The following is a 25245-nucleotide window of genomic DNA, read 5'->3' on the forward strand; positions in this document are numbered from 1 at the left end:
ATAGATACAACATTAACAAATGCTCAACAATCGGTTACCTATTAGAGTTTATCTATTTCTATCACAAGAAAATAATCAAAGTCACTAGTCAAAAGGAGTAAATATTCAGTTGTAAACAGGAAAGTAAAAAACAAAAGGTGATGATTCGATTGTATCCTGACATAAAATGGTGGATAACAGTCCTTGACATTCACTTCTTCATCAAGAATCAGCTGTTTGGTAAGGTCTCAGTTTGTCGTAATGTCAGTTCGTCAAGTACCCGTTGCTATCAGAAAGACAAGTGGATAGTAACATATTATACTCGAATGATAATCATAATATTTTTGAATCTTGGCATTTAAAAGCAAAACCCCAACATCCTAACATACACTTTCAACTTTCAAACATAATTAAACATAAACTTTTAGGTTATGTTGTTCTTTTGAATATTGACATTTAAAAGCAAGTGATATCGTTAGATTCGACGAATCTGAACGGTACAACCTCCCACATTTTCAATCATAGTAATCAGGTATTTTTCTAAAGTTGGTCTTGTTTTAATGATAAAAATACAATATGCACGTGATGAACTGATATCGTGAGGAACTGAGACACCGCTGGAATCACTGGAAGGCTGTCTTCGTTTTTACAGATTTCTCGCCGACACGATACGACACGACAGAACAGAAAGCTCTCTGATCGGCCGTTCTCACAATAACCGGTTACTCGACGACACGACACGACAGGAAGCTTTCCGCTTGGCTGATTAGGTTGATATTGAAAATAAGCCGATCGGAGAGCTTTCTGTCGTGTCGTATCGTGTCGTGCCGTCGATAAATGTGAAAAGGGCCATTGGCTGATTGGGTTGGCGTTAACGACAATCAGAGAGGTTTCTGACCTGTCGTGTCGAAGAAAATTGAATTAAAAACCCAAAAACCCCCAGTTAGAGCCATTTTTTATACTAAAAAGATATAGAAATAATGTATTACAAAATTCAAAGTTTATAATATTAGTAGAATTGAAAATGAAGGTTAGGTGCTATAGTTTTCATCTTGAAGCTGACCAAAACCATAGAGAAACAATAGCATAAGTGGATATCCCATGGTATGGGGCGTTTATGTCGCAACTTTTACTGTTATCTCAAGCCTATAGTCTACGTAGTTCTTTCCCGTGAAGCTTTATGACGCTGGTATAGTGCAGTCCACGTTATAATGACAGTATTTGATCAACTTCGGTTTTGCTATCCTTGTCTATCTTTCGACAAAGCCGGTGGTACTATCCTTTTCTAGGTCCACAACGGTGCCAATTATGTTTTTGACAGTGTAGAAATATGATTAATTAATGCAGAGAATCGGCATCGCTATTCTTCTATCTTTATTCACTGTCATTATAACGTGGACCTCACTATAGTCTCTCATATTGTGCCTTTCATACACTCTTACCCGGTCAAAAGCTTTTAGCTTAGAGAAACAATAGCTTAAGTAGATATCCCATGGTATAGGGAGATTATGTCACAACTTTTACTGTTATCTCAAGCCCATAGTCCACGTAGTTCTTTCCCGTGAAGCTGTGTGACACTGGTAGTCTCTCATATTGTGCCGTTCATACACTCTCACCCCAACAAAACAGTAAAAATCGACAGTAATCGGCTTGAGATACCAGTAAAAGTTGCGACATAAACGCCCTATACCATGGGATTATCTACTTACGCTATTGTTTCTCTATGCCAAAACTTAAACCATCGAATAGAAAATGCTCAAATGAAGTTTCTGTTATCATAATAATTTGATAAGCAAGACACGCATAATACGCGCAAGAAGTTCATACTCATAAGCTGGGTTACCAAGCAAGATCAACTCTGATCCAGGATTGTACGTCGTAAACCGCGTTCGTCACACTTGATCCTAGTATAAACATTTGTTTTCATCAAAGCAAGATCAGTCTAATCTAGTCTAGGTTAGTAATCGTGGTTCATAATCCGGGTGGATTAATTTGCCGGATTGTTTGCGAACTTCGTTGCACAAACCTGGACTATCAAATTGATCCTACCAACTCAACAATTCATCTACCATCAAACTTGGACTAGGATTAGAACAGTTTATATATTAAAATATTTATTTCTGGAGTACGCTACTGGCCATCCTGCAGCGAGTGAACTTATAGGTTTTATTAATATAAGAAAGGTGAAAGGTTGGGTTAGGTTCGTGATTTTTTATATGGCAATATGCTGGTATTATTCAAAATATTTTAATAATGTCGATTTCAAAAATGTTTCGAATGTGATATCATAGACTTAGGCCCGGTTGTGCAAAAACCAGTTAAATTTTAACCATGATTAATTTCACGAGAAACAGAGATAAATTTTTAAAAAGACGGTTTCTCTGATTGGTACTCGTGAAATTAATCACGATTAAAATTTAACCGGCTTTTGTGCAACTGGCACTAAATAGACATAAATTTGGTTAAATCTGTGGTGATACGATATTATTATTTTATATAATAAACACAGAGAACGGAACTGATCCAACTAAAACGTAAACTTGGCAAGCGCATTCGGATGCATCACTCGAGTCAATGTCTTCTTTCATGAGAAAAAGAATCATATTAAAGTTGCTAAAAATACGGAAACCATTAAACAATTATGATAAATTTGGTTAAATCTTTGGTGATACGATATTATTATTTTATATAACAAACACAGAGTACGGAACTGATCCAACTAAAACGTAAACTTGGCATGCGCATTACGATGCAACACTCGAGTCAATGTCTTCTTTCATTTTGAAAAAGAATCATATCAAAGTTGCTAAAAATACGGAAACCATTAAAGAATTATGATAAAGAGTAATACTTCGTAATTAAATATTGATTTTGTGTGAAGTTTTTTCGATTGGAGGACAATATTTGATGAAAACGCTCTTCGTAATGATTCTTCTAACCGTTCTTCATCCGTTCATTTATTCCCAAAATAAACGAAAATCTTATTATTTATAGCTTTAATTCAATTTTTATTAATTTATTTACCAATCAATACAGTAGGAAATAAGAAACAGACTTAATAATTAATAAATTCTAGCTCAACTATAACAAATAATAATGGTTCAAATGTAGGTTATGTAAATTTCAAATACCGGTACAGTTAACTTTGAAATTCAAGCCTGATAATAGAAATTTATAATTAAAATTGAAAACTAATTCTTACTTTCTCGCTTTTCGATGGTGGCGACTGCCAGTTTCCGGGGTTGTGTATGATTTTCTACGGGTTCTAGTCATTTCGAAATTTAAATAAACATTTGTAGAGTGTCTAGCTGTCTATTCCAACTTCCAAGTTCCAAGCTTCAGTGCTTCAACCGTAAGCTGCTATACATGGACGTCATCATTGCGCATGCGTTAGTAAAGTGTAGGGTTCGCACATTCGCTGTAGATCTGGTTAATGTTGAGCGGATTTTGTCCAAATAATACTAATATACTAATATTTCAAAAAAAGTTTGTCTCACTATATAATGATCAATGTAAATAGTTTCTTTTTTTAATTGTGCAGAGATTTAAAAATTGACCTAGGATACTTCTAACAGATACTTCTTCCGGCAATCCCACTTTTTTATCTTGAAGTATTGTGAAACTTAGTATTGATTCATAAAATAAAATTCATTCAATTTTCGGTACAAACATCGTCATCTGAACGTGAATTTGTAATGCTACTGAGATTTTCAATTGCCTTTTATTACGAAATTCGGGCACAGTGTGCTAATTCATCATTTACGTAGACTCCTTATTTGGAAAGTACTGTACATCACTTTTCATACTACAAATTTCCATCTATACTTGCACCACATTTTATACTCTAGAATTGAATATCAGGTTCACGTGGAGTTGTAGCATCATTTTTTTTCTGATAGCGTTTCAAAATTTTGTAGAAACGGTTGAATTAAATGCTGAATTGGTTTTTTCAATTCTCAGAAATATTTCATGTTATTGCTGAATTATGTTCATGGGGTCACAGCAATTCCAAATTTTCTTTCAAATTTGTATTTCTAATATTGAAATTCATGGTCTTGCGATACTGAATTGAAACCTAGATACTATAAAATTTTCAGTATCAGTTCAGATTTGATTTGATTTTTCATTTTATCAAGCAAAATGGGATTTTCAAAATAAACCCTGGATACAATTCAAATATCAATGTTCTTCAATCTATATTTATTACTGTGTCATCATCCATCATAGATAAGAATACATACGATAACAGATTTTGTTACAATGTTTCATTTTTCAATCCACTATTATGTACATGTTTTTTCAATTGGGTACTGAAGTAAGGGAGACGCTCATCAGTGTGAGGGATAGAACTATTGAATTATTATTATTTCTTATGAACCTATACTATAAACCTGATTACAGTATTCGTTCCAATGAGTAAATAGTTGTTGTTTATGTTTGTGATGTCTATTTATGATTTAAGTAAGCTCTGAAAAAAAACATTTTTTTGTATCATTTTTATAAAATTGCAATAAGTTGAATTGAATTGAAATTCTCCAGATGTACGATGAATGAAGTGCTCTTTAATAAAGTAAGCTCTATAATGAATACAGTGCATTATTTATAGTACACATGCAGAAAGGCGGGAATACAGTAGAACAATATCATAATTTTATACAAATAATCATACTGATTAAATAAAAAGACTAAAGCCCGGTTGCACAAAAGCCGGTTAAATTTTAACCGTGATTAATTTTACGAGAACCAATCAGAGAAGGCCTTTCTGATAAGACTGCTTCTCTGATAGGTTCTCGTGGTTAATCATGGTTAAAATTTAACCGGACTGAGAATCTGATCATACTGATTTGATTTGAATGATTATGCCTCAGAAATAATTTAATTTATAAATTTCATTCACCTATGCGTAGCCCGGCTAATAGTCATTAGATAGGAGGTTTGTATTTTAGTTTTTGGTTACATTTTTTTTGTTTCTCCAGTTATTTCATTGCTAGATTACACCGAGAACAAATAATCAATAATTAAGTGGTATCTTTACTCTATGATTTTACAGGCTTCAACCTGGGCTAGATATTCTTTTCGGCCACTATGATTGCCATAGAAAGGGTCATTGACCCAAAGTAAGAATTCTTCAATTCTCTATTGTTCATAAACAATGGGGATTTGTTTATCGCTAGTTCAAATTTTCTTTCAGTTTTTCACGATATTCACAATGGATTAGCAAGCTGGAAAATTAGCCTTCCTCTGTAAGATTTATTTTCGTGTTTTCCATCCCATTCGATTAAAAAATGAATTAAATTTAATTTAATTTTGTTATTAGATTAAAAAAATTATTTATTATTTTTAGAGCTCGTGGCTGGATCTCAAGGCTTCTTTTTCCAGTCACGCCAAAAACTATTGTAATTTAATGATTATTTATATATTATGTAAAAACATTTCTTGCATTTGGCAATACACACTGTATGAATGTAGTATCATAATTATCTTCCGTATCTTTCATTGTATTACCATCCATTTATTTTTCATTTCTTACATGTTCAATTTGTTGGTAAATAGTAGTGAAGACTGATTTGGGCGTAATGCCTGTAGTCTTCCTTGACATTGTAAATAAATAAATAAATTCACTATTTATTCATTCATTCATTCCATTCGTGTTTTCCTACAGATTTTATTCGAAAGGTACTAAGCGAAAATACCAACTTGTATTAAATTCTTATAAAGTACAGTGGTTGTGGCCTTCTGCAGGGTAAATCACAAAAAACCAAGTTTCAAGTCGGCTAGTCTATTCATTTATGTTCTTTTATGATTCTTATCACTCAACTTATTTAATTAGATTTCTTAATATATATTTGTATATCTGCTGTCATTTCTGTGGTGCTGACATTGTCTGTTTTTTATTGTAAAGTGTATTCTTATTTTATGATGTAGGCTACCACAGCGAGCAATCATCAAGACATGTCTCAGGCGAGACATGTTTACCAAGAGTTTCAAGTTTTTAATATTAGATATTAATATAAGTTATTAATATTCTACATACGAGTTTTAATCAATTACATATACTACAACAAACACTTCATTTTCAATAATTTAGCTCATACTCATAATGCAAGAAATCTAATTAGCTTTGGTATTGCTCATCCCCGACTCCTACATAACTGCTTTAAAAATAATAGTAAATACATCTGCCATATATTATATAGAAACGTTCCCAATCATTTAAAACAGTCTGAAAATTACAGTATTAACACCTACAAGCAACATTTGAGTAGATGGTTATTAGAAATTGGCATGGATGCTGCAGAGCAACTGATTCAATCCGCCTTCTTATTCAGAACTTGATCTCATAGTGAATTTGCCATTTATCATGATTAAGTACGGCCTTTAAGCTACTGTTATATATGTGTCTGTATATACTTATTACCAGTATGGAATTTCATTGTGTGCAATTTATATTCTTGATTTGCTGATGAATGTTAGTAGATTCAATTACAATAGTTTTAATTATAATATGTACAAAACATGAGAACATAATCTCAACTTGGAAGAATTCACTCTCCACTCAAAGACTCAAGTCTTTGTGGAAAGTATTCACTGTTAAATGTGTAAATGAATTTTATAAATTTGTATTATGTTTTGTGAATAAAAAGCTATTTGATTTGATTGTAATTGCTTGTACGACTTATGAAATAAATGACTTTTTGAATTGAATTGTATTGAAAAATTGATTTGAATAAGGAATATTGATAATGTGATGTGACGTATAAACCAGATTTTCGGCGTAGGCTTCGAATTCACTGCAGATTCACTATCCTACCATAACAGGATGACAATTACATAAATTTCATCAATTTTTTCTTCCCCAGTTCTATAGTGAGGTCCAAGTTATAATTGCAGTATTTGATTACCATTACACATGATTTCTATGTCAATAGTCACTATCGATCATACCAGAGCACATTTATTAATCGAACCTGGCTTGACGATGTTCAAAAGTCTAGACCGGTGGCCGGAATTTTGGGACCAACTAGGAAAAAGAGGAATTTTGGGACCAAGTCTGTGATGTCTACCTGCGAGGTGAATAGCAAACAATAATTATAGTCGGTGCTTTCGAAAGGTTTACACGCATCTGTCACTAAATCAGAGCCATTCAGAGATTCATTTTTAGAAATAGTTGTGTGTACTGAGTAGATAAACAATCTATTTTTATTACAGACATCTTCAGAAGGTCTCTTATCCAACATTATTATTGGATCCAAATTTCTTGATCAAATGAAAACTAGAACTTGAATTTTAAAAAACACTTTTGAAGTGAAAATGCACTTACTTTTGTAGTGACGATCGTTTCGACCTGTTGTTGGTCATCATCAGACTGTGGGAATTTACTCAGATGACAAGGTTATGTGTGGTAAGGGATGAAGGTGGTGGAATAGGTTGTGGTGAGGGTTGGGTTGGTAGATACTTAGTGAGGCGGTAATTTTGAACTATGGACTATTTTGTCAAAGAGTGTGTGTGACGAAACGATCGTCACTACAAAAATAAGTGCATTTTCACTTCAAAAGTGTTTTTTAAAATTCAAGTTTAATTTTAACAGTGGAAAAGTATGGATATACAACAGAGTGAAAACTATAAATTCATATTTTCCTGATCAAGTAGCGGAAATATATTAAAATAAAGTATATTGAATAAATATTCAATGAATATAGTGAGTATATGAAAAGAATATTTAATTCACATTGTTGAATAGGCCTGCAACTGACTCACTAATTCTATGTGTTCAACGCCTTTTTGTTGAAGAACAATGTTCAACTACCTGTTGGAGACACCTAATTCTACCTGCAAAGACCCATCCTCTTTTATGTCGGAACTATTTAGTCCCAAAAAGTATTGGTCCCAAAAGGTATTAGTCCCAAAAGGTATTGGTCCCAAAAAGTATTGGTCCCAAAAGGTAGTAGTCCCAAAAGGTATTGGTCCCAAAAAGTATTGGTCCCAAAAGGTATTAGTCCCAAAAGGTATTGGTCCCAAAAAGTATTGGTCCCAAAAGGTATTGGTCCCAAAATTCCTAGCACCAAATAACAAAAACAAGACTTTATGCCACCTTATGGGGTAGATAGGGTGCGACCTTATAGGGTTAGGTACGGGTGCCACATCATAAGGGTAAGTGGGTGTTGTGACGTCCTCCAGTGTCATTCGTACCCGCACTGGCAAAACTCACCAAGTCAAAAACGACAGTTTTGAGTTATAAGCATAAATAGAATTTTCCGAGAGTACTACCATGCTACAAAGAGCAATTGCGTTTAGGTTTCAACACTTACTACATACTCTGTCGCTCCCGATCACGATCCCTGTCCGGTGGCGCAACTAGGGCCTGCAATCAAAACAAAAATAAAAAGTTGATTAGTTCTTTGGTCACAACTTCGTTCAACTCATCACATGTACGGAGAAAGAAGAAAAGTTTCATTAAATCAATGTCCTTTGTATAGATAAATAACCTTAGATCAGTGGTCGCCAAACAGTCAATCGCGAGCTACCGGTAGCTCGTGGGGTAGTTTTTGGTAGCTCACAGAAATGCTTTTGCAAAAGGATGTCGTCCAGTTTGATTATAAATACTTTCTCAGTCTGAAGAAAATCAATGACGAGAAAAATCCTCCACAGCACCGCAGCAATAACAAAGAATGCGTTACAATTCTTTCAGACTTGAACAACAGTTTGATCAACGATTTCAAGATTTTAAAAGCATATCAAATATGATACAATTCATCAACTCTCTTTTGTAGATATCCATGCAGAAGATTTTTCAGATTGTGTAGTGAAACATTTTGGTGGAGATCAGGCTTCAGTTGAAATGGAATTTGTGGATTTTCAAAATGATCTGTCTCTCAGATCACTTTCTACAACTGGAAATATTTGGCCTCAAGTCCCCAAAGAAAAATATCCAAATATTATTCAAGTTCCATCGAGGTTGAAAGCTATGTTCAGCTCTACTTACTTGTGTGAAGCATCTTCTTCAAGTATGAAATTCATGCAAAATCGATATAGGAACAGACTGACTGATGAACATTTGGACAACTGCATCAGAATGGCGGCTACAACGTACACTCCAAACATCAAGAAAATACTTGATGACCAAAAAGAGTTCCTCTGCTCTCATTGAAATGTACATTTCAACTTTTTTATACTTTTTGCTATGAGATAAGTAGATTTTAACACTAGAAATGTATCTTTATATGCAATAAAAGATACTTTGTTCATTCCAATCAATATTCGTTGGTAGCTCACTAGAAGATTTATAAATGCTATTCTAGCTCACAGGCTCATCAGTTTGGCGACCATTGGCTTAGATAGTATGCTTATGGAATAATAATAATGAGTGGCCTGGCTTGCTCAGGGTGTCAGAGTTTTCAGGTCGCAACTGATCAATTTCAGGGCCTCTGACTTGACTTAACGGCTGCTTTTTAGGCAGCCAGGACCGACGGTTAACGTGTATGTTATCAACAGAGAAAGGTGAACAGTGTCATTACATCAACGAAAAAACCTTAATATAGACTAGCAGGTAACCCGTGCTTCGCAAGAGACTAATTGAAAACTTGAGGGTGTCAGAGTTTTCAGGTCGCAACTGCTCAATTTCAGGTCTTCTGACTTGACTTAACGGCTACTTTTTAGGCAGCTAGGACCGGCGGCTTAACGTGTATGTTATCAACAGAGAAAGGTGAACAGTCTCATTACATCAACGAAAAAACTAGCAGTTAACCCGTGCTTCGCAAGAGTTTAATTGAAAACTTGGGAAGCTTAAAACTTGAACTACTGAAATCTTGAAGAATTCAAAATAGGCCTATAACCATCCACGATAAATTAACAATCTATATACAAAATATCAAGTTAATCAGTCCACTAGTTCAGACGTGATTAAGCGTTATTCGTGAATTTCCTATCCCGTACGTGTATAAGCCAATTCTTACCGTTATCATATCAACTATTTTTAATTCAATTATTTGCCATTTTACAAAATATTAAAAATATTTTTTTTATTTTTCTACAGTGCATCCTAAGCTATGAATATAAAACAATATTTTAGACTAGCAGGAAATCCGTGCTTCGCAAAGGTCTAATTAAAAACTTGACAAACTGAAAACGATATATACTGAAATCTTGAAGAATTCGAAATAACCCTATAACCATACAACGCGGATCAAAATACAAAATATCAAGTTAATCGGTCCACTAGTTCAGACGTGATGATGCGTCATTCGTGAATTTCCTATCACGTACGTGTATAAGCCAATTCTTTCCTTTATTATATTTAAGATAAACCTTAGTTAGATATAAATAGAAATATGAATCTGAGTAACCTAGTACTCAGTCTTAGTTAGATAGTACGCTAAGATAGTGTAAGCTTATAATGAGGTCCACGTAATAATGGCAGTATTTGATCAACAATGGTTTGTTATCCTTGTCTATATCATATCATTCGACAAAGCTCTGCAATGTTGCCAGATAGTTTTCTAACAATGTAGAAATACTGAGTTATTCTGTTTCACTCTGTATAATTAATTAACAAAATATTTTATCTCAATTAAGAAAATTTACAATTGAATCATTGAAAAGAATATAATATGATCAGAATGAATAGAATATAATTGATCATTTCAAACAAGAATCAACAGTTAATATTATATCAGATATCCTCTATAGAAGGCAGAGAATCGTCAACGCTGTTCTCACATCTTTCTCCACTGCCATTACGTCGACCTCACTATAGAATCCGAATTCGTCGAAATAGATATGGATTTCAAAACCTCAAAACTACAAACTGCATATTATTTCTTAGCTGATAAATTGAAAGTTCAGGGAATTCTCACAACTGGCATTATCAGAGTAGATGAACTTAGGATGAAAACAGCCGGAAAAAATGGCTACTAAAGAATCTTTGCCGAAAACATTTCTACATGATTATTATTTAAAACAAGAATGAACAGTAAATTGACCGAACGTAGTGAGGTCTATGTTTCAACTCGGATTTTCTTTTGTCTGTCTGTATGTAACGCATTTACGGCCAAACGCGTTGATAAATTCGATGAGATTTGGCAGGAATATACCTTTTTCAACTGCGCGTTGATGTATAAACACGTTTCTTTTAATTTTTCATTTTAAGGATAATATGAAAGGTAAAGGAATTCCTCCATACTCCGATATCACTATATATATCATCTACTCTAAAGATAGAATTAATCAGACTATAGAATTATTCATAATCAATCAGCTGACAAGTGGATTACACAGATGTCTGGAAAAGCCGTGTCTATTTCTATAAGGTCTATGGATTCAATATTTTGTTTTGCAGTCATTGTATTATTATGCGTGCCCATCAGTATCAATATTCTCACATTTGAAAAAAACAAATTTAATAGGTGATTACAAATAATTAAATTAACTAAATAATAATGCTGAAACAATTATAATATTTTGATTGAAAAACAATTTCAAATGTTTGAGAAATATTTTGATCAGATGGAAAGATTATCACGGAACTGGATGAATCATCATATGGAATACAAATTCAAAGGTGAACTGAGTTTGTTAACATTGCAACAGGTGACATCAGATACTTGTGTATGAGAAAACTGCGTGAGGTCTACTGTTCACAGAACTACTAGTATTACATCAGATATAACGGTATCAGCTATCCTCTATAGAAGGCTGTGGCAAAGCAGAGAATCGGCAACTCTGTTCTCCTATCATTCTCCTCTGCCATTAAACAGTGAACCTCACAATATTTAGTGTGCTTAGGAATGCATAGGTACGCTTATAAAGTATGAAAACCCTTAGATGGGCTTAGGCCCACATCCAATAGTTAAACGGAGATAGATCAGCTGTTTGTTTAAACCCGGAATTAAGCACGTTATATTAAATGCGAGCATCCCCACTTGAACAGAGAAAGGTTAATACTTTCAATATATCAACGGCAGTATGCTTAGACCCATATGCATCATCTCGGTTTAAACGGAGATAGATCAGCTGTTGGTTTAAACCCGAAATTAAGCACGTTATATTAGATGCGATCATGCCTACTTGAAATCGTAGATTAGTATTCAATGTAGATGGTACATATGTCACTTATTTATAGCATATAGGTCTTATATTTATAATCTACGAGCAGGTGTTACCCGTGCTCCGTAAGGGTCTGTTAAAACCACAAATAGATTGAATTTAGTTTTGAAATTCCATGCTGATGTTAAAAATATTAACAACTGTAATAATTTTAAATTGAAAACTATTCATTTTGCCACTACTATAGAGAAAAGATAGCATAATGTATGAGATCTAATCCTATAGAGCTACAAAGATACATGCTGAGAATTGATGTACAGAAAATTTTATAAATTTGAAAACTTGACAAACTGAAAACTTGACGAACTCAATTGATTAAAATATGATATTGAAAGTAGATATGAATGAAAATATATGCCTTTAATCGTCCTCGGTAAACTAAAAATCTTCATGCAAAATTTCAAGTTAATCAGTTCAGTAGTTCAGACGAGATGATGTGATTAATATCTATTTCGTATCCCGTATGTATAAGCCAGTTCTTCCCTTTATAATATACAGGAAAAGATAGTATAGATAACAGTCATTATTAATGAATTGGATCGATAACTATGAAGGCCAAATTTGAAGTTGTAGGAATTATTATCTAATAAATAACAATAATATCGTCTGGCTGATAGGAAGCACTAGTTTGATAAAATTGGGTGTTTACTGTTTAAATACCATACATTTCCATTTAATAATAGTGTCTGGCTGATAAGAAATGAGTTTGGTTGAAAGTGGGTGTTGATGAAATTTATTTCCGCGTTATTGTAAAACAAGAATTCCATTCTTTCAAGAATTGAGAAATGGAATAAAATGCAAAAATGGAATTTGTGACAACCAGGGGGCTTATTGTATGAGAAAATGTAAACTGATAACATTAGTGGTCAGCTGGTTTATTAGAATAGGTAATTACAATATATTAGCTTGTATTTTCTCATGCAACAGGGAGGGTCCTCATTAGAAAATTATTTCATAATGATTTTCAAGTGAACCTGAAAGGAATAGCATCTCTTTACTTCATTTTTATGTATCAATAATATTGCTCAATGAACACATAGGTCCGGTTTCTAGGACACATATCAAATATAATGAACCATTAAAACTATAATTAATTTGATGAACCATTCGATTCAATAAGAGTCCTAGAAACAGGTTCATAGAAATATGAAAAGTATTCAATTGTGTGATAGTTAAAAAATAATTCCATAGTACCATTTTTTATAGGGTATATTTTTTATATTTTAATTCCATAAAACTTTTTTATATAATACACAATAACAACTAGTTTTGGTATATTCAATCCATTTTCAACAATGAAATATTATTTTTATATAATTTTTTGAATATTAACTTAAATCACAAACGTTTTACTGTTTCAGTACAAAAATAAGTTTTCACAAGTATCTTTGAGGCTTGGGTAGCAAAATTGAAGTAAAAATATCAACGTTAGAGTTGACTTTCAGACATTTCATTCAAATACATATTTAGTTATTAATCACTGAATGATTAAATGGAACAATGGTTTCGGATTATAGAGGATTAATTTACAAAAAAATGACTAAGCACTAAAGTTCTGACATCATTGCTTCAGCATTTAATTGGGAGTGTATCATTATTTAAAAACAAAATTAAACAATAAGTCACGTACAAGTTGTTAATTGTGTTAAAACGTGACTAAGAGTCGCACTTCGTAAGGTGTAAAGTCGCATTTAACCTAATACAGCAATAAATTCAACACACCAATAATTATTATCAAGTACTTTACTTGTAATGTATCCATAAGTAGATGTAATTATCGGAATAGATTTCCTGTAAGAATGGCCAAATCACGCGTTCAGATATTAGATTGGAGCACGAATCAAGTGTAATCAGCACATATTTTTCACATAAAAATGTTGTCACTACTGAAAATACTGTTGAAAATACAAAATACAAATGTTGAAAATACTGTAGAGGTAGAGGGAACTATCTAATCTAATCTAAACTACTTGATAGCACCCACTTATCACCAAAATGTTTTAACCAGGGCACTCTTGCGTCACCGAATATGCACGTTAAACTGTCGATCCATGCTGAATAACAACTATTCTCTCTCTCTCTCTCTCTCTCTCTCTATATATATATATATATATATATATATATATATATATATATATTATATATAAAAGCGAAATGGCACTCACTCACTGACTGACTGACTGCCACTCACTCACTCGCAGAACTAAAAATCTACCGGACCAAAAATTCAAATTTCAAATTTGGTAGGTATGTTCAGTTGGCCCTTTAGAGGCGCACTAAGAACGGATTTGGAAAAATTTCCAAAGATACGCCCAAAATCTGCGTTTTTCCAGTGTTTTTTAGTGTTTTCTCAGCTTTATCGAGAACAAATGAACAGAAAATGTTCAAATTTGGTACAGAAGCTCAGCTAGGGTGTAATAATGTTGTGTTACAAGGAATTTACAATAACGTCAAAGATACGCTCAAAATTGGCGTTTTTCCAGCGTTTTTTGCTTTTTCTCAGATTTATCGAGAACAAATGAACAGAAATTGTTCAAATTTAGTACAGAAGCTCAGCTAGGGTGTAATAATGTTGTGTTAGAAGGAATTTGCAATAACGTCAAAGATACGCCCAAAATTAGCGTTTTCCAGGGTTTTTTTGCTTTTTCTCAGATTTATCGAGAACAAATGAACATAAATTGTTCAAATTTGGTACAGAAGCTAAGCTAGGGTCTAATAATGTTGTGTTAGAATGTTTTTGAAATAACGCCAAAGATTCGCCCAAAATTAGCGGTTTTTTACGTTTTCTCAGTTCTATCATCAAGTAACAGACAGAAAATGTTCAAATTTGGTACAGAGGTTTAGCTAGGGTCTAAAAATTTTGTGATGAGGTGACTTTAATATTTCATCCAAGATACGCCCAAAATCTGTATTTTTCCTACGTTTTTCTCAGCTTTTCTTCGTTTTCTCAGTACTTTGACTTTCTGATGGAATGAAGCATGCTCAAATGAAAAATGCAGGCGAGCGAAGCGAGCCCGCTGATCTCACTTTTGGACGTCCCAGTCGGGGGTCCAGGGGGCGGAGCCCCCTGGCTAGACGAATATGGCGAGCGAAGCGAGCCTGACGGCTAGTTAATTTATATATTCAGGCGAGGTGGGACCTTCTCGCAAGGTACTCCCCACCGCAACAAAAGTCATAGGTATTCACTTCATTAGTGTGATTAACTTTGAGTTAAACTCTCGAAAATAGACTGCTGTAGTGAGGTCCAAGTTATAATGGCAGTGGAGAAAGATAGGAGAAAAACGTTGCCGATCCTCTGTAGACGGTAACTGATACAGGTTATTGATGTAATATTAACGGTTCATTCTCGTTCAAAATAATCAATATTATATTTTTCAATAATTCAATAATGAATTTTCATAATTAGAATAGAATAGAAAAATCTTTATTCATCAGACATCTACAAACACATATGAATAGCGTCAGTTTGAAATTACATATACATATACATTATACATATACATATACATATTACAATTACTTATACACTTATGTATAAGTCTTAACTTACTATAGTTGGTACACGAATAAAATTCAAAATAGATCAATGATTGCAGTTGTCAAGCTCCTGCAAAGAATAAAGAGATAAGCTCACCAAATATTTCTTCAGATTATTAAGATGAAATATTTTGTTAATTAATTATAAATTCTACATTGTTAAAAGACGATTTGGCAAACAGAGCAAAGCGAGATAGAGATAGCGCTATCGGCTTTGTTGAATGATAGCAACACCAATGTTGATCAAATACTGCCATTATAACGTGGACCTCACTATAGTTATCAATCTGATAATTTATTTTGAAATATCTAGTTCCACTCTGAAACACAGTGTTCCAGTGCCACACTATCAAAACGTTTCATGTAATATCTGTGTGTCTGAGATCCAAACATATAATGGTACTAACTATGATTCAGCACTCCGGATACACAATTCTAAATTTCCATTTTCGTAGAAAAATTTCATAATTATAAATCATAATGTTGGGAAGCGATTTGGCTTCGAGGTCGGGCTGTAAGCTATCGATAAGTTAAGCTTCATGCTCCTGCTACTCCGTTGTAAGGGTGACCACTTCAAGAGTCGTACTCCTCGAAAAGAGTCTAAAAATTAGTCAAATTGGGTGATCACTTCAAGAGCCGTTCTCCTTAAGACTGTGCAAAAGCTAAAAATAAACTACTGGCGATATTTTTCAAAGTTTTTCGATTTTTATATTTTTTATTTATTCGTTGATATAATTACAAATCATATGAATATGATCGGGATAGAACAACAGGCATAGCCCAAAACTATTCTGTTCCCAAATTTGATGAATAATGAAATGTCCGAAAAAATAAGTTATGTTCTTACTGAGGAAATTTAATAAAGTTCAAAGTTCTGTCCAAGAATATATATTAGCTAGGAATTTTGAATTTAGAATGATAAAAATACCAAATTATAGTCAAATTTTGCACTCAATATCAAGCTATCAAAATGAAAAAGTTTTCTCAGGAAAACATTTTTTTTTTTCGATATTACTTTTTGAGATATGAGCGCCTACCGTTTAAATTTTTGGGACAGAACATTTCAAATTCGGTAAGAGATAAATCCATGAGATTTAGAGAATAGATTCTTCATGGTATTGTTGATCTACTAGAACAAAAATTGTCTAACAATATAAATTTTTGAGAAAGTTATTCAATTTACTAAAAGTGACCAAAAATAACTTTTAGTTGAGTTACTTTTGGTAATTTTTGGTTAATTGAATAACTTTCTCAAAAATTGATAGTTTCAGAGAATTTTTGTTTTCTAGATCAAACGTACCATGAAGAATCTATCCTCTAAATCTCATGGATTATCTCTTACCGAATTTAAAATGTTCTGTCCCAAAAATTTAAACTTTAGGCGCTCTTATCTCAAAAAGTAATGAATGGAAACTAATGTTTTCCTGAGAATACTTTTTCATTTTGATAGCTTGTGTATAAAAATCGAAAAACTTTGAAAAATATCGCCAGTAGTTTATTTTTAACCTTTTCACAGCCTTAAGAAGAACGGCTGTTGAAGTGATCACCCAATTTGAGTAATTTTTAGACTCATTACGAGGAGTACGACTCTTGAAGTGGTCACCCTTACAACAGGATTAGCAGGAGCATCAAGCTTAACTTATCGATAGCTTATCAGCCCGACCTCAAAGCCAAATCGCTTCCCAACATAATGATTTATAATTATGAAATAGTCCACGGAAATGGAAATTTAGAATTGTGTATCTGGAGTTTTCAAAACTTTGAAAAATATCATTAGTAGAAAGTTCATTTTTAGCTTTTGCACAGCCTTAAAATACCATTTGTGAGTTTAAAAATTGCATCCCGGTGGTTCGGAAACCACCTAAAGCTGTAGGTTCACTGCACCCATCATCACCCGTCTCATTATCAACGCACAAGCCTAGAGCTCATGTGGGCATCATCATCAACGAAAAATTCTACTGCAACATCACTATCGTCGATAGGAAGAAAATTCATCTTTATTCATGAATTAACATAGCACTCCAATCGTGGATGTTCCAGGTAGCCTTTCCTACGTTCAGCCTCCAAATAAACGCTGAAATATTCATATCCGTTCCACCGCTATCACAGCTTCGAAATCCTATTCAGGGAAAATCCTATTCCAGTAGCTATACCAATTCGATCACCATTGATTGGTAGCATCTTACTTATTCAAAGTCATAGCCGATTGGTGGGTCAGAGCCTTCATACTGATGATGCCCATGCTCTCATCTTATGAAGTCTACAGTGTGAGCCTACTAGTAGTTCTGTGAACAGTAGACCTCGCGCTCAGTAAATTACATTAGCCTGTTATGTTTTCTCAAAAATTGATAAATAATTTATCAATTTAAAATGTCTAGAAAAAATCCTAAATAAACATAGAGCTTTCTGTCCTATCGTACCGTGACGTGTCGTCCCGGAATGTGAGTGTGAGCGCTGTTATCAGGTCTGGCTGCCGTCGATACGCCAATCCAACCAACCCATCAGAGAACATTGTGTGTTGTCGTGTTGGCGAAAAACCGGTGTGTTGAAATTAACAAAATAAACTACCATAATGCTGATTTCCTACAAACTTCATTTCTCACTTTTCATGATTTTAGAAATCAATTTCTTTTCAATAATATTTGTTGCAATTTTAATCATTAGATTAAAAAAGAAAAATGTAGAAAAAAAATGTTTTCTATCAATAACTCCAAACTCCAAAGTAGAATCATTGCCTCAGCTTATGGAAATACAAAGTTAGAGAAATATAAAGTTATGGAAATATAAAGTTATTAGACAACTGTCTACTAAAGTTGATGGAAAGATACATTTTCAAGATGTTCTATGTTTTTGAACGGGTAGTATTGAGGTGCGTACAGATTTAAGCGCCGCGAACATGAGCGATTCAATTTTAATCACCTGATGCCAAGCTTTTTATATATGTATCTTATCGTTTCTGTAAAAATACAGATATAATCAGCTGATTAAATAAAAGTGAATTGCTCATGTTCGCGGCGCGTATATCTGTACGCACTTTTATAGTCCACTAGACAGCTGATTTATGATGAATAATTCTGTAGTCTGATTTTTACGGTAATATTGGTGTTGGAAGGAAACTCCTTTTCCTTTTGTATTATCCTTAAAATGCAAAATTTTAAAAACCTTATATATACGTCGATGCGAAATTCAAAAAGGAACATACCTGTCAAATTTCATGACAATCTACTGCTGCGTTTCGCTGTAAATGCGCAACATATAAACACAAAGAGAAATGCAAAACCGTCGACTTGAATCTTAGACCTCACTTCGCTCGGTCAATAATTATAATGGCAGTTACAATGAGCATAAACGATCAATAATGAGTCAACAATGATCAGACTTCTCAGTTCTCAGTTATTCGGAATAAAAATCGGAATGCGATCACGCCATACTGAGGTGCACGTTATAATGTCAGTATTTGATTAATATCGGTGTTTTATTTTCACTATCATTGTCTATCATTCGACAAAGCAAATAGCGCTATCCTTTTCTACCTCCACAACGTTGCCAGATCGTTCAACAATGTGAGAGCCTGAGGGCCAACACTAATCTATCATAGTGAGGTCCAAGTTATAATGGCAGTAGAGAAATATAGAATAACAACGTTACCACTGCCTTCTATGCTTGAAGATAGCTGAAATATATATGTATATCTGATGAAATATTAACTGTCAATCCTTGTTGAAAATGATTAATTATAAATAAATAATCTTTTTTTTTTTTTTTGTTCAAGAGCCTCATAAAAATTGGATGTACATTCACGTCAATTCAAATGTAACAATGGAAAAGTAATACTGTAACAAACATAAATCCTCGAAATCAATAAACAAATAACAACATAGAGACAATTAATCTTGTATGATAGATAATATATTTGTTATTGAAAGGTGTAGACAGTGAGTATTGAATGTAATTTAATACAGTGAGTATTACATTCCATCCTCACTCGGTGTAGATAGCTATATTATTTTGTATGTTTAGGTTGTTAAAAGAATCAACTGCTGTTTATTTTTCTTCGTATTGGTATTTCGAAAATGATTAATTATAGTTTATTCGTCATAAAAATAATTTTTTTAATGATTTAAGAATAAATTTTCATAATTCAGATTCAATATTTTGTTGATTAATAATATTTCTACACATCGGATCATTTTATTATATTTCGCGGCTAGAATAGGATAGCGCTATCTGCTTTGTCGAATGATATATAAGGATAGCAACACCAAGAATGTTAATCAAATTTGATTTTTTATGATTCTGCTGTTATAAAGTTTCTATTGTAATTATTAGTTAAATTTAACCTTAACTTTCTGCATTATTTCGAAATATTATGTTTTTCTTTTACTGTTTTGCAACTCTCACCAGCGGGCAAAGATTTTCTTTTTGCTGGTGATGCCTAGATTTTATATTTTATTTCAATTTTATTCAAGTATATGTATGATAAATTATGTTTATTTAATTATATTTTCAATGATATGTCATATTATAAAGAGTTGTTAATATGTTTTGAATATTCTAATTGGCATTTGGCATTGCTAAATATTGCCATTACAACGTGGACCTCATAATAGCGCGATCGCATTCCATTTTAACGAGAACTGAGAAGTCTTATCACTGTTGACTCATTATTGACCGTTCATGCTCAAACTATTTATTAGCAACAAACCGAATATTCAAAAATTCAAATGAATGATGTTTCATGGAAGTAAAATATATGAATCATTGACCATCAAACTCAAAAAATTAAAAACAACGGTGACTCAGATATTTTAAAAAATTTAAGATTCTTTGAACTCTGGGGAAACAACGGAGAGGGGACTGTTGGGATGATGGGTAAACAACGGAGAGGGGACTGTTGGGATGATGGGTAAACAACGGATAGATTTTAGGGGACTGTTCAGAGGGTGTATTTTTGAGCTTGATTTTTTTATAGCGAATAATGCCCACACAAGCTTGCTGCTTGGGCGTAGGTAATAGAATGAAAGCGTGGGTGATTGATCAAACGTCCAGGCCTACCGACAGGATTTAAACCCACACCCAGTCAGTGTTAGCAGACTGAAGAGTGCAACGCCTTAGTCCATCCGACCAAGCTAGCTAATCCATAAAAAGTATATATGTATCTATGCGATTGAATCCGATTAGCTCTAACTGATTGTCCTAACTTTATTTTATTATGCAAACATAAAATCATAATCTTTAAAGAATGGGCATCATTAAACTTATTAAAGACCTCTATGGAATCTCGAGTTATCTTTCAAAGAGTAGAGTTATCTTGATAACTGCTACGTAGCAAAGAGTATTGCTACGTTGTGGCAAAAAATAATTTGTGCCAAAAAATAATTAATTTTAAAAAAATTGAAGGTAATTGCTTGATCAGTATCTGTTACAAAAACTTTGTACAGGAACCTTAAACTTAAATCATTGAACAAGTACTAACATACTAAATAGTAAAACGAGTTTCTATCTTTCAATGTACAAAACAGTATTGAGTATTGATACAAATTATTTAGAAACTTTTCTAATGAAATATAAAAGTCATATAATAAAGAGAAGTACAAATGAAAATTGGAAAAAGTAAAATTTTCAGAAGCTATATGACTTGTAGAGTAGTGGCATAGCGTGCAGCGTTTCAGGATTAAATTTAGATGAGTCGAAACGGAAATATTCCAAAGTGGAATAAAAATAAAATTTCTGCAAAGTGTATTGTACTCGATTGATTCTCTATTTTTGAAATGGAATTACCAATTTCGACTATTTTTGAGCCATGATACATTAATTAGTACTTCCTGAGTTCGTGAGTAAAGCTGTTTTGGATTCATTAAAAATGGAAGGCCGTATTTAAACGATTGATTCCTTTCTATTTTTGAAATTAACTGAATCAATATTGAGTATTTTTACGGCATAATTTCACTCGCTTCCCAAGTTCATGGGTGTACTTCATTCGATTAATTAAAATTAGAAGACTATGGCCGTTTATAAACAGCTAGCTACCAGCCAACGATCAAAGAGTTCATTTTTTGCTGATGATGCATAAAAGATTTTTCAATGTTATGATGATTAATAAATAATTAAATTTATTATAATTTGAAAACAATTTACTTGAGTTGAACTAGTCTTAGAAGAATTGTGTATTATATGAGACTGTGGAAAATTAACTTATGATTTGAATTTAATCAAATCTGGGTATCATCACAGATTTAAGCTTATTTTTTATTTAGTCTGTTCAGGTGCGACCTGAAAACTCTGCACCAGACCTGAGCCAGCCAGGTCACTTGATATTATTATTACTTAGTCTTAGTATCCGTCTATAGAAGGCATTGACAAGACAGAGGATCGGCAAAGTTTTTCCCCTATCTCTCTCCACTGCCATTATAACGTGGACCTCACTATGGTATTACTATAGTATAATATTTTTTAATACTATGTAGTATTAAACAATGTAATAATATACAGAGTGTTTACGATCTCCCTACCAATACTGTAGGACATTGTTCCTGGGTAAATAACATATCTAAATATTATATTTAAATTGTCCGGAAGTCTTCAGTTACTCACACAGCGGCCATTTTGTTTTTTTTTCACTTATTATTTTTTTCCCAAATAATGGTTGAACATACGTAATTGAAACTTTACACAGTCATTTATAACAACTAGAAAAAAATTATGATAATTTTTCAAATTCATAAAACAAAATGGCGGCAATTTAAAATTTTGTTTTTAATAGCAGTGGAGAAAGATAGGAGAAAGAAGTTGTCGATCCTCTGTCTTGTCAATGCCTTCTATAGACGGTATCTGATACAGGTTTATTGTTGTAATATTAACGGTTCATTTTCGTTTAAAATAATCAATTATATTTTATTAAGCAAGAAGTTATATTTTTCATAATTAAGATGGAAAATTTTGTTAATTATTAATTCTACATTTCTAAAAGACGATCTGGCAACAGAGCAAAGCGAGAGAGAGAGCGCGCTATCGGCTTTGATGAATGATAGACAAGGATAGCAATACCTTTGCTAATCGAACACTGTTATTATAACGTGGACCTCACTATAGTGAGGTATAATAACAGTAGATAAAGATAGAATAGCGATGCCGATTCTCTGAATTAATTAATCATATTTCTACACTGTCAAAAACATAATTGGCATCGTTGTGGACCTAGAAAAGGATAGTACCACCGGCTTTGTCAAATGATAGACAAGGATAGCAAAACCAAAGTTGATCAAGTACTGTCATTATAACGTGGACCTCACTTTGATGTTAGTTGCAACCAAACCGAAGTTGGATAAGATCGTTCTCAAGAATATCATTCATGAGAACGTGCAAGTATCAAGAGTGTAAGCAGAACCTTGAACTTCCAAATCAAGGCAAGCAATGGTAGCTTCATTACATAAGGTTGCAGTTGGGAGATACTTCTTCTACTTCGGCGGCCAAAGTCACGCTACCGCTACGCCAATAAGTAATGACCTTCTTTACTTACTTCTTGTTCTTTACTTACTTCCATCATTACCTTCCTATTGTTTCTAGAGTACGTAAAGTAGGCAATACAAAACCGGAATTTGAGTTCAGTAATTTCGTTTGATTAAGGAAGGAAATTCTCACAGGATTGAAAAGGATTCTAAATAAATTTCAAGTTTTATTATGCAGCATAGACAGCTAGTCATGTGATCATTACATGTATAAATTTCACTGCATTGACAACCAGCAATCATCAGTTCAAGTTCCAGAGCGATAAGCTAATAAATAGGATACCAGACGATTTCATTAGGGATAAAATTACAAGTAATAAATTAAATAAAATAAGATCCTGGGTAAAAGAGAATTACTTCTATAAAATCGAAAACTAAATTATTATAATTATGACTTGTTTTTAACACGCTCAGTTTAAACTTGGTTTTTTTGATTACCTAAAAGAATTTTTTTTTTATTATTATAATTATAATTTCTATATTACCTATTTCTATTATTGGGCTTGTTGATTTTTGATTCAAGAATTGACTTAGTGTGTTTATTTATACATATTTTTGGTTTTTGGTTTACTATCTTTTGGTTTGTATTTTAGAATATTATCACGGCAAATGTACCAATAATTTATAGAATATTTTCGAACTCGTGGCTGGAGCTCAAGGCTTCTTTTTCCAGCCACACCAATGTATATTAGTTGATAAATGTTATTTTGTAAATTTCTAGTGAATTGGTAAATAAATAAAAAAATAAATAAAATAAAAAAAATCTAAAGTATACTTCACTCAAAACTCCCCCAACACATTAAAGACATTGAAACACGGTCCATACAAACGCCACATTAATAGATGGCTTTTGGAGGTTGGTAGGAAAAGAATTTTAGATTTTCTTAAATCAAATTATATTTTTTGATAAGACTAGCCTTAATGCATGCTGAGTCGGTTGGTCATTGTTCTGATCCGTTTCTCTTGTTCTTGGCTTGATAGTGAGTTTTCTGCCCCTCATTAATTTTTTCTCTCTCTTCTTCTTCTTCACTTCATACTTCATTTTTCCATCTCTCATTTCAATCTTTCACATATATTGTCATGTATTTCATTATATTAACTTATAATGAACTATTCAGATTGCTACTCTTTCCTGCACACAGGCATTTTGCCCATGCATGGAAAAAAATGTGTATTATTTTTTATTTGAAATGTATTTTGTTTGTAACATGAAATAAATAAAACAATGAAATTTGATGGGGAGTCCCTTTTGTTGGTGGGGAGTCCCTAGCGGGAAGGTCCCACCGCCTGAATTTATATAGTTTAACAAAGGGCTTTACGACTGTCATACTTCAGCCGGGACCGACAATTAACGTGCCCATCCGATAACACGGGAGTGATCTGGTTAAAAAAACTTTTGGTAACCATTGATATTCGCAGTTGTAATTTTATTCAATGGAAGGATAGATTGAGTTGACAAGAATAATTTTTTTCTATTTGATTCGATAGAGTAAGGGAATTTTTACTCGAAAATGAAACCACACATAGGGTAATAATAAATTAAGTTTCTTTCAGAAATCTGAAGAATAAATTTATATGAAATCGTAATGGCACTCACTCATCAGCTGTTATTTTTTATCAGCTTATTTTTCCTTAAATCTGAAGAATAAATTTATATGAAATCAAAATGGCACTCACTCATCAGCTGTTATTTTTCATCAGCTTATTTTTTCTTAACATTCGATCGCAAAACTATAGTAAGGTCCACGTTATAATGACAGTATTTGATCAACTTTGGTTTTGCTATCCTTGTCTATCATTCGACAAAGCCGGTGGTACTATCCTTTTCCAGGTCCACAACGATGCCAAGTATGTTTTTGACAGTGTAGAAATATAATTAATTAATGCAGAGAATCGGCTTCGCTATTCTTTCATCTTTATCCACTGCCATTATAACGTGGACCGCACTATAGTTAAGCTGGGTTTTCGTTTGTGCGTAAATGCAGTCGTCAACCACGACAGGGTGAGGATCTCAGATTGGGTAGATTTCAATTTGTCTAAACAACCCCAAAGATTATGTTCAATTATGTTTTAATGAGGGAGGTTGAGTTTATACTTTTTTATACTTTTAAATGGCAAT

General features: G+C 33.0%; 1 protein-coding gene across 3 annotated transcripts in view; it reads right to left on the reverse strand.

Annotated features, from left to right (window-relative positions):
- Nucleotides 1-8249: 8249 nt before the first annotated feature.
- Nucleotides 8250-25245, reverse strand: part of LOC111058568 (translation initiation factor IF-2-like) — a 91453-nt gene continuing 74457 nt past the window's right edge. Inside the window, exon 4 of one of the 3 annotated variants that reach the window (XM_039442825.1) lies at nucleotides 8250-8341. In XM_039442825.1, coding sequence (XP_039298759.1) covers nucleotides 8288-8341 — 54 coding nt within the window. In that variant the 3' untranslated portion in view covers nucleotides 8250-8287. The remainder of the gene's footprint in view (nucleotides 8342-25245) is intronic. The other 2 variants (XM_039442827.1, XM_039442826.1) reach the window with 2 other exon arrangements.

The sequence above is a fragment of the Nilaparvata lugens genome, chromosome X, assembly GCF_014356525.2.
Source record: "Nilaparvata lugens isolate BPH chromosome X, ASM1435652v1, whole genome shotgun sequence".
Classification (NCBI taxonomy): Eukaryota; Metazoa; Arthropoda; class Insecta; order Hemiptera; family Delphacidae; genus Nilaparvata; species Nilaparvata lugens.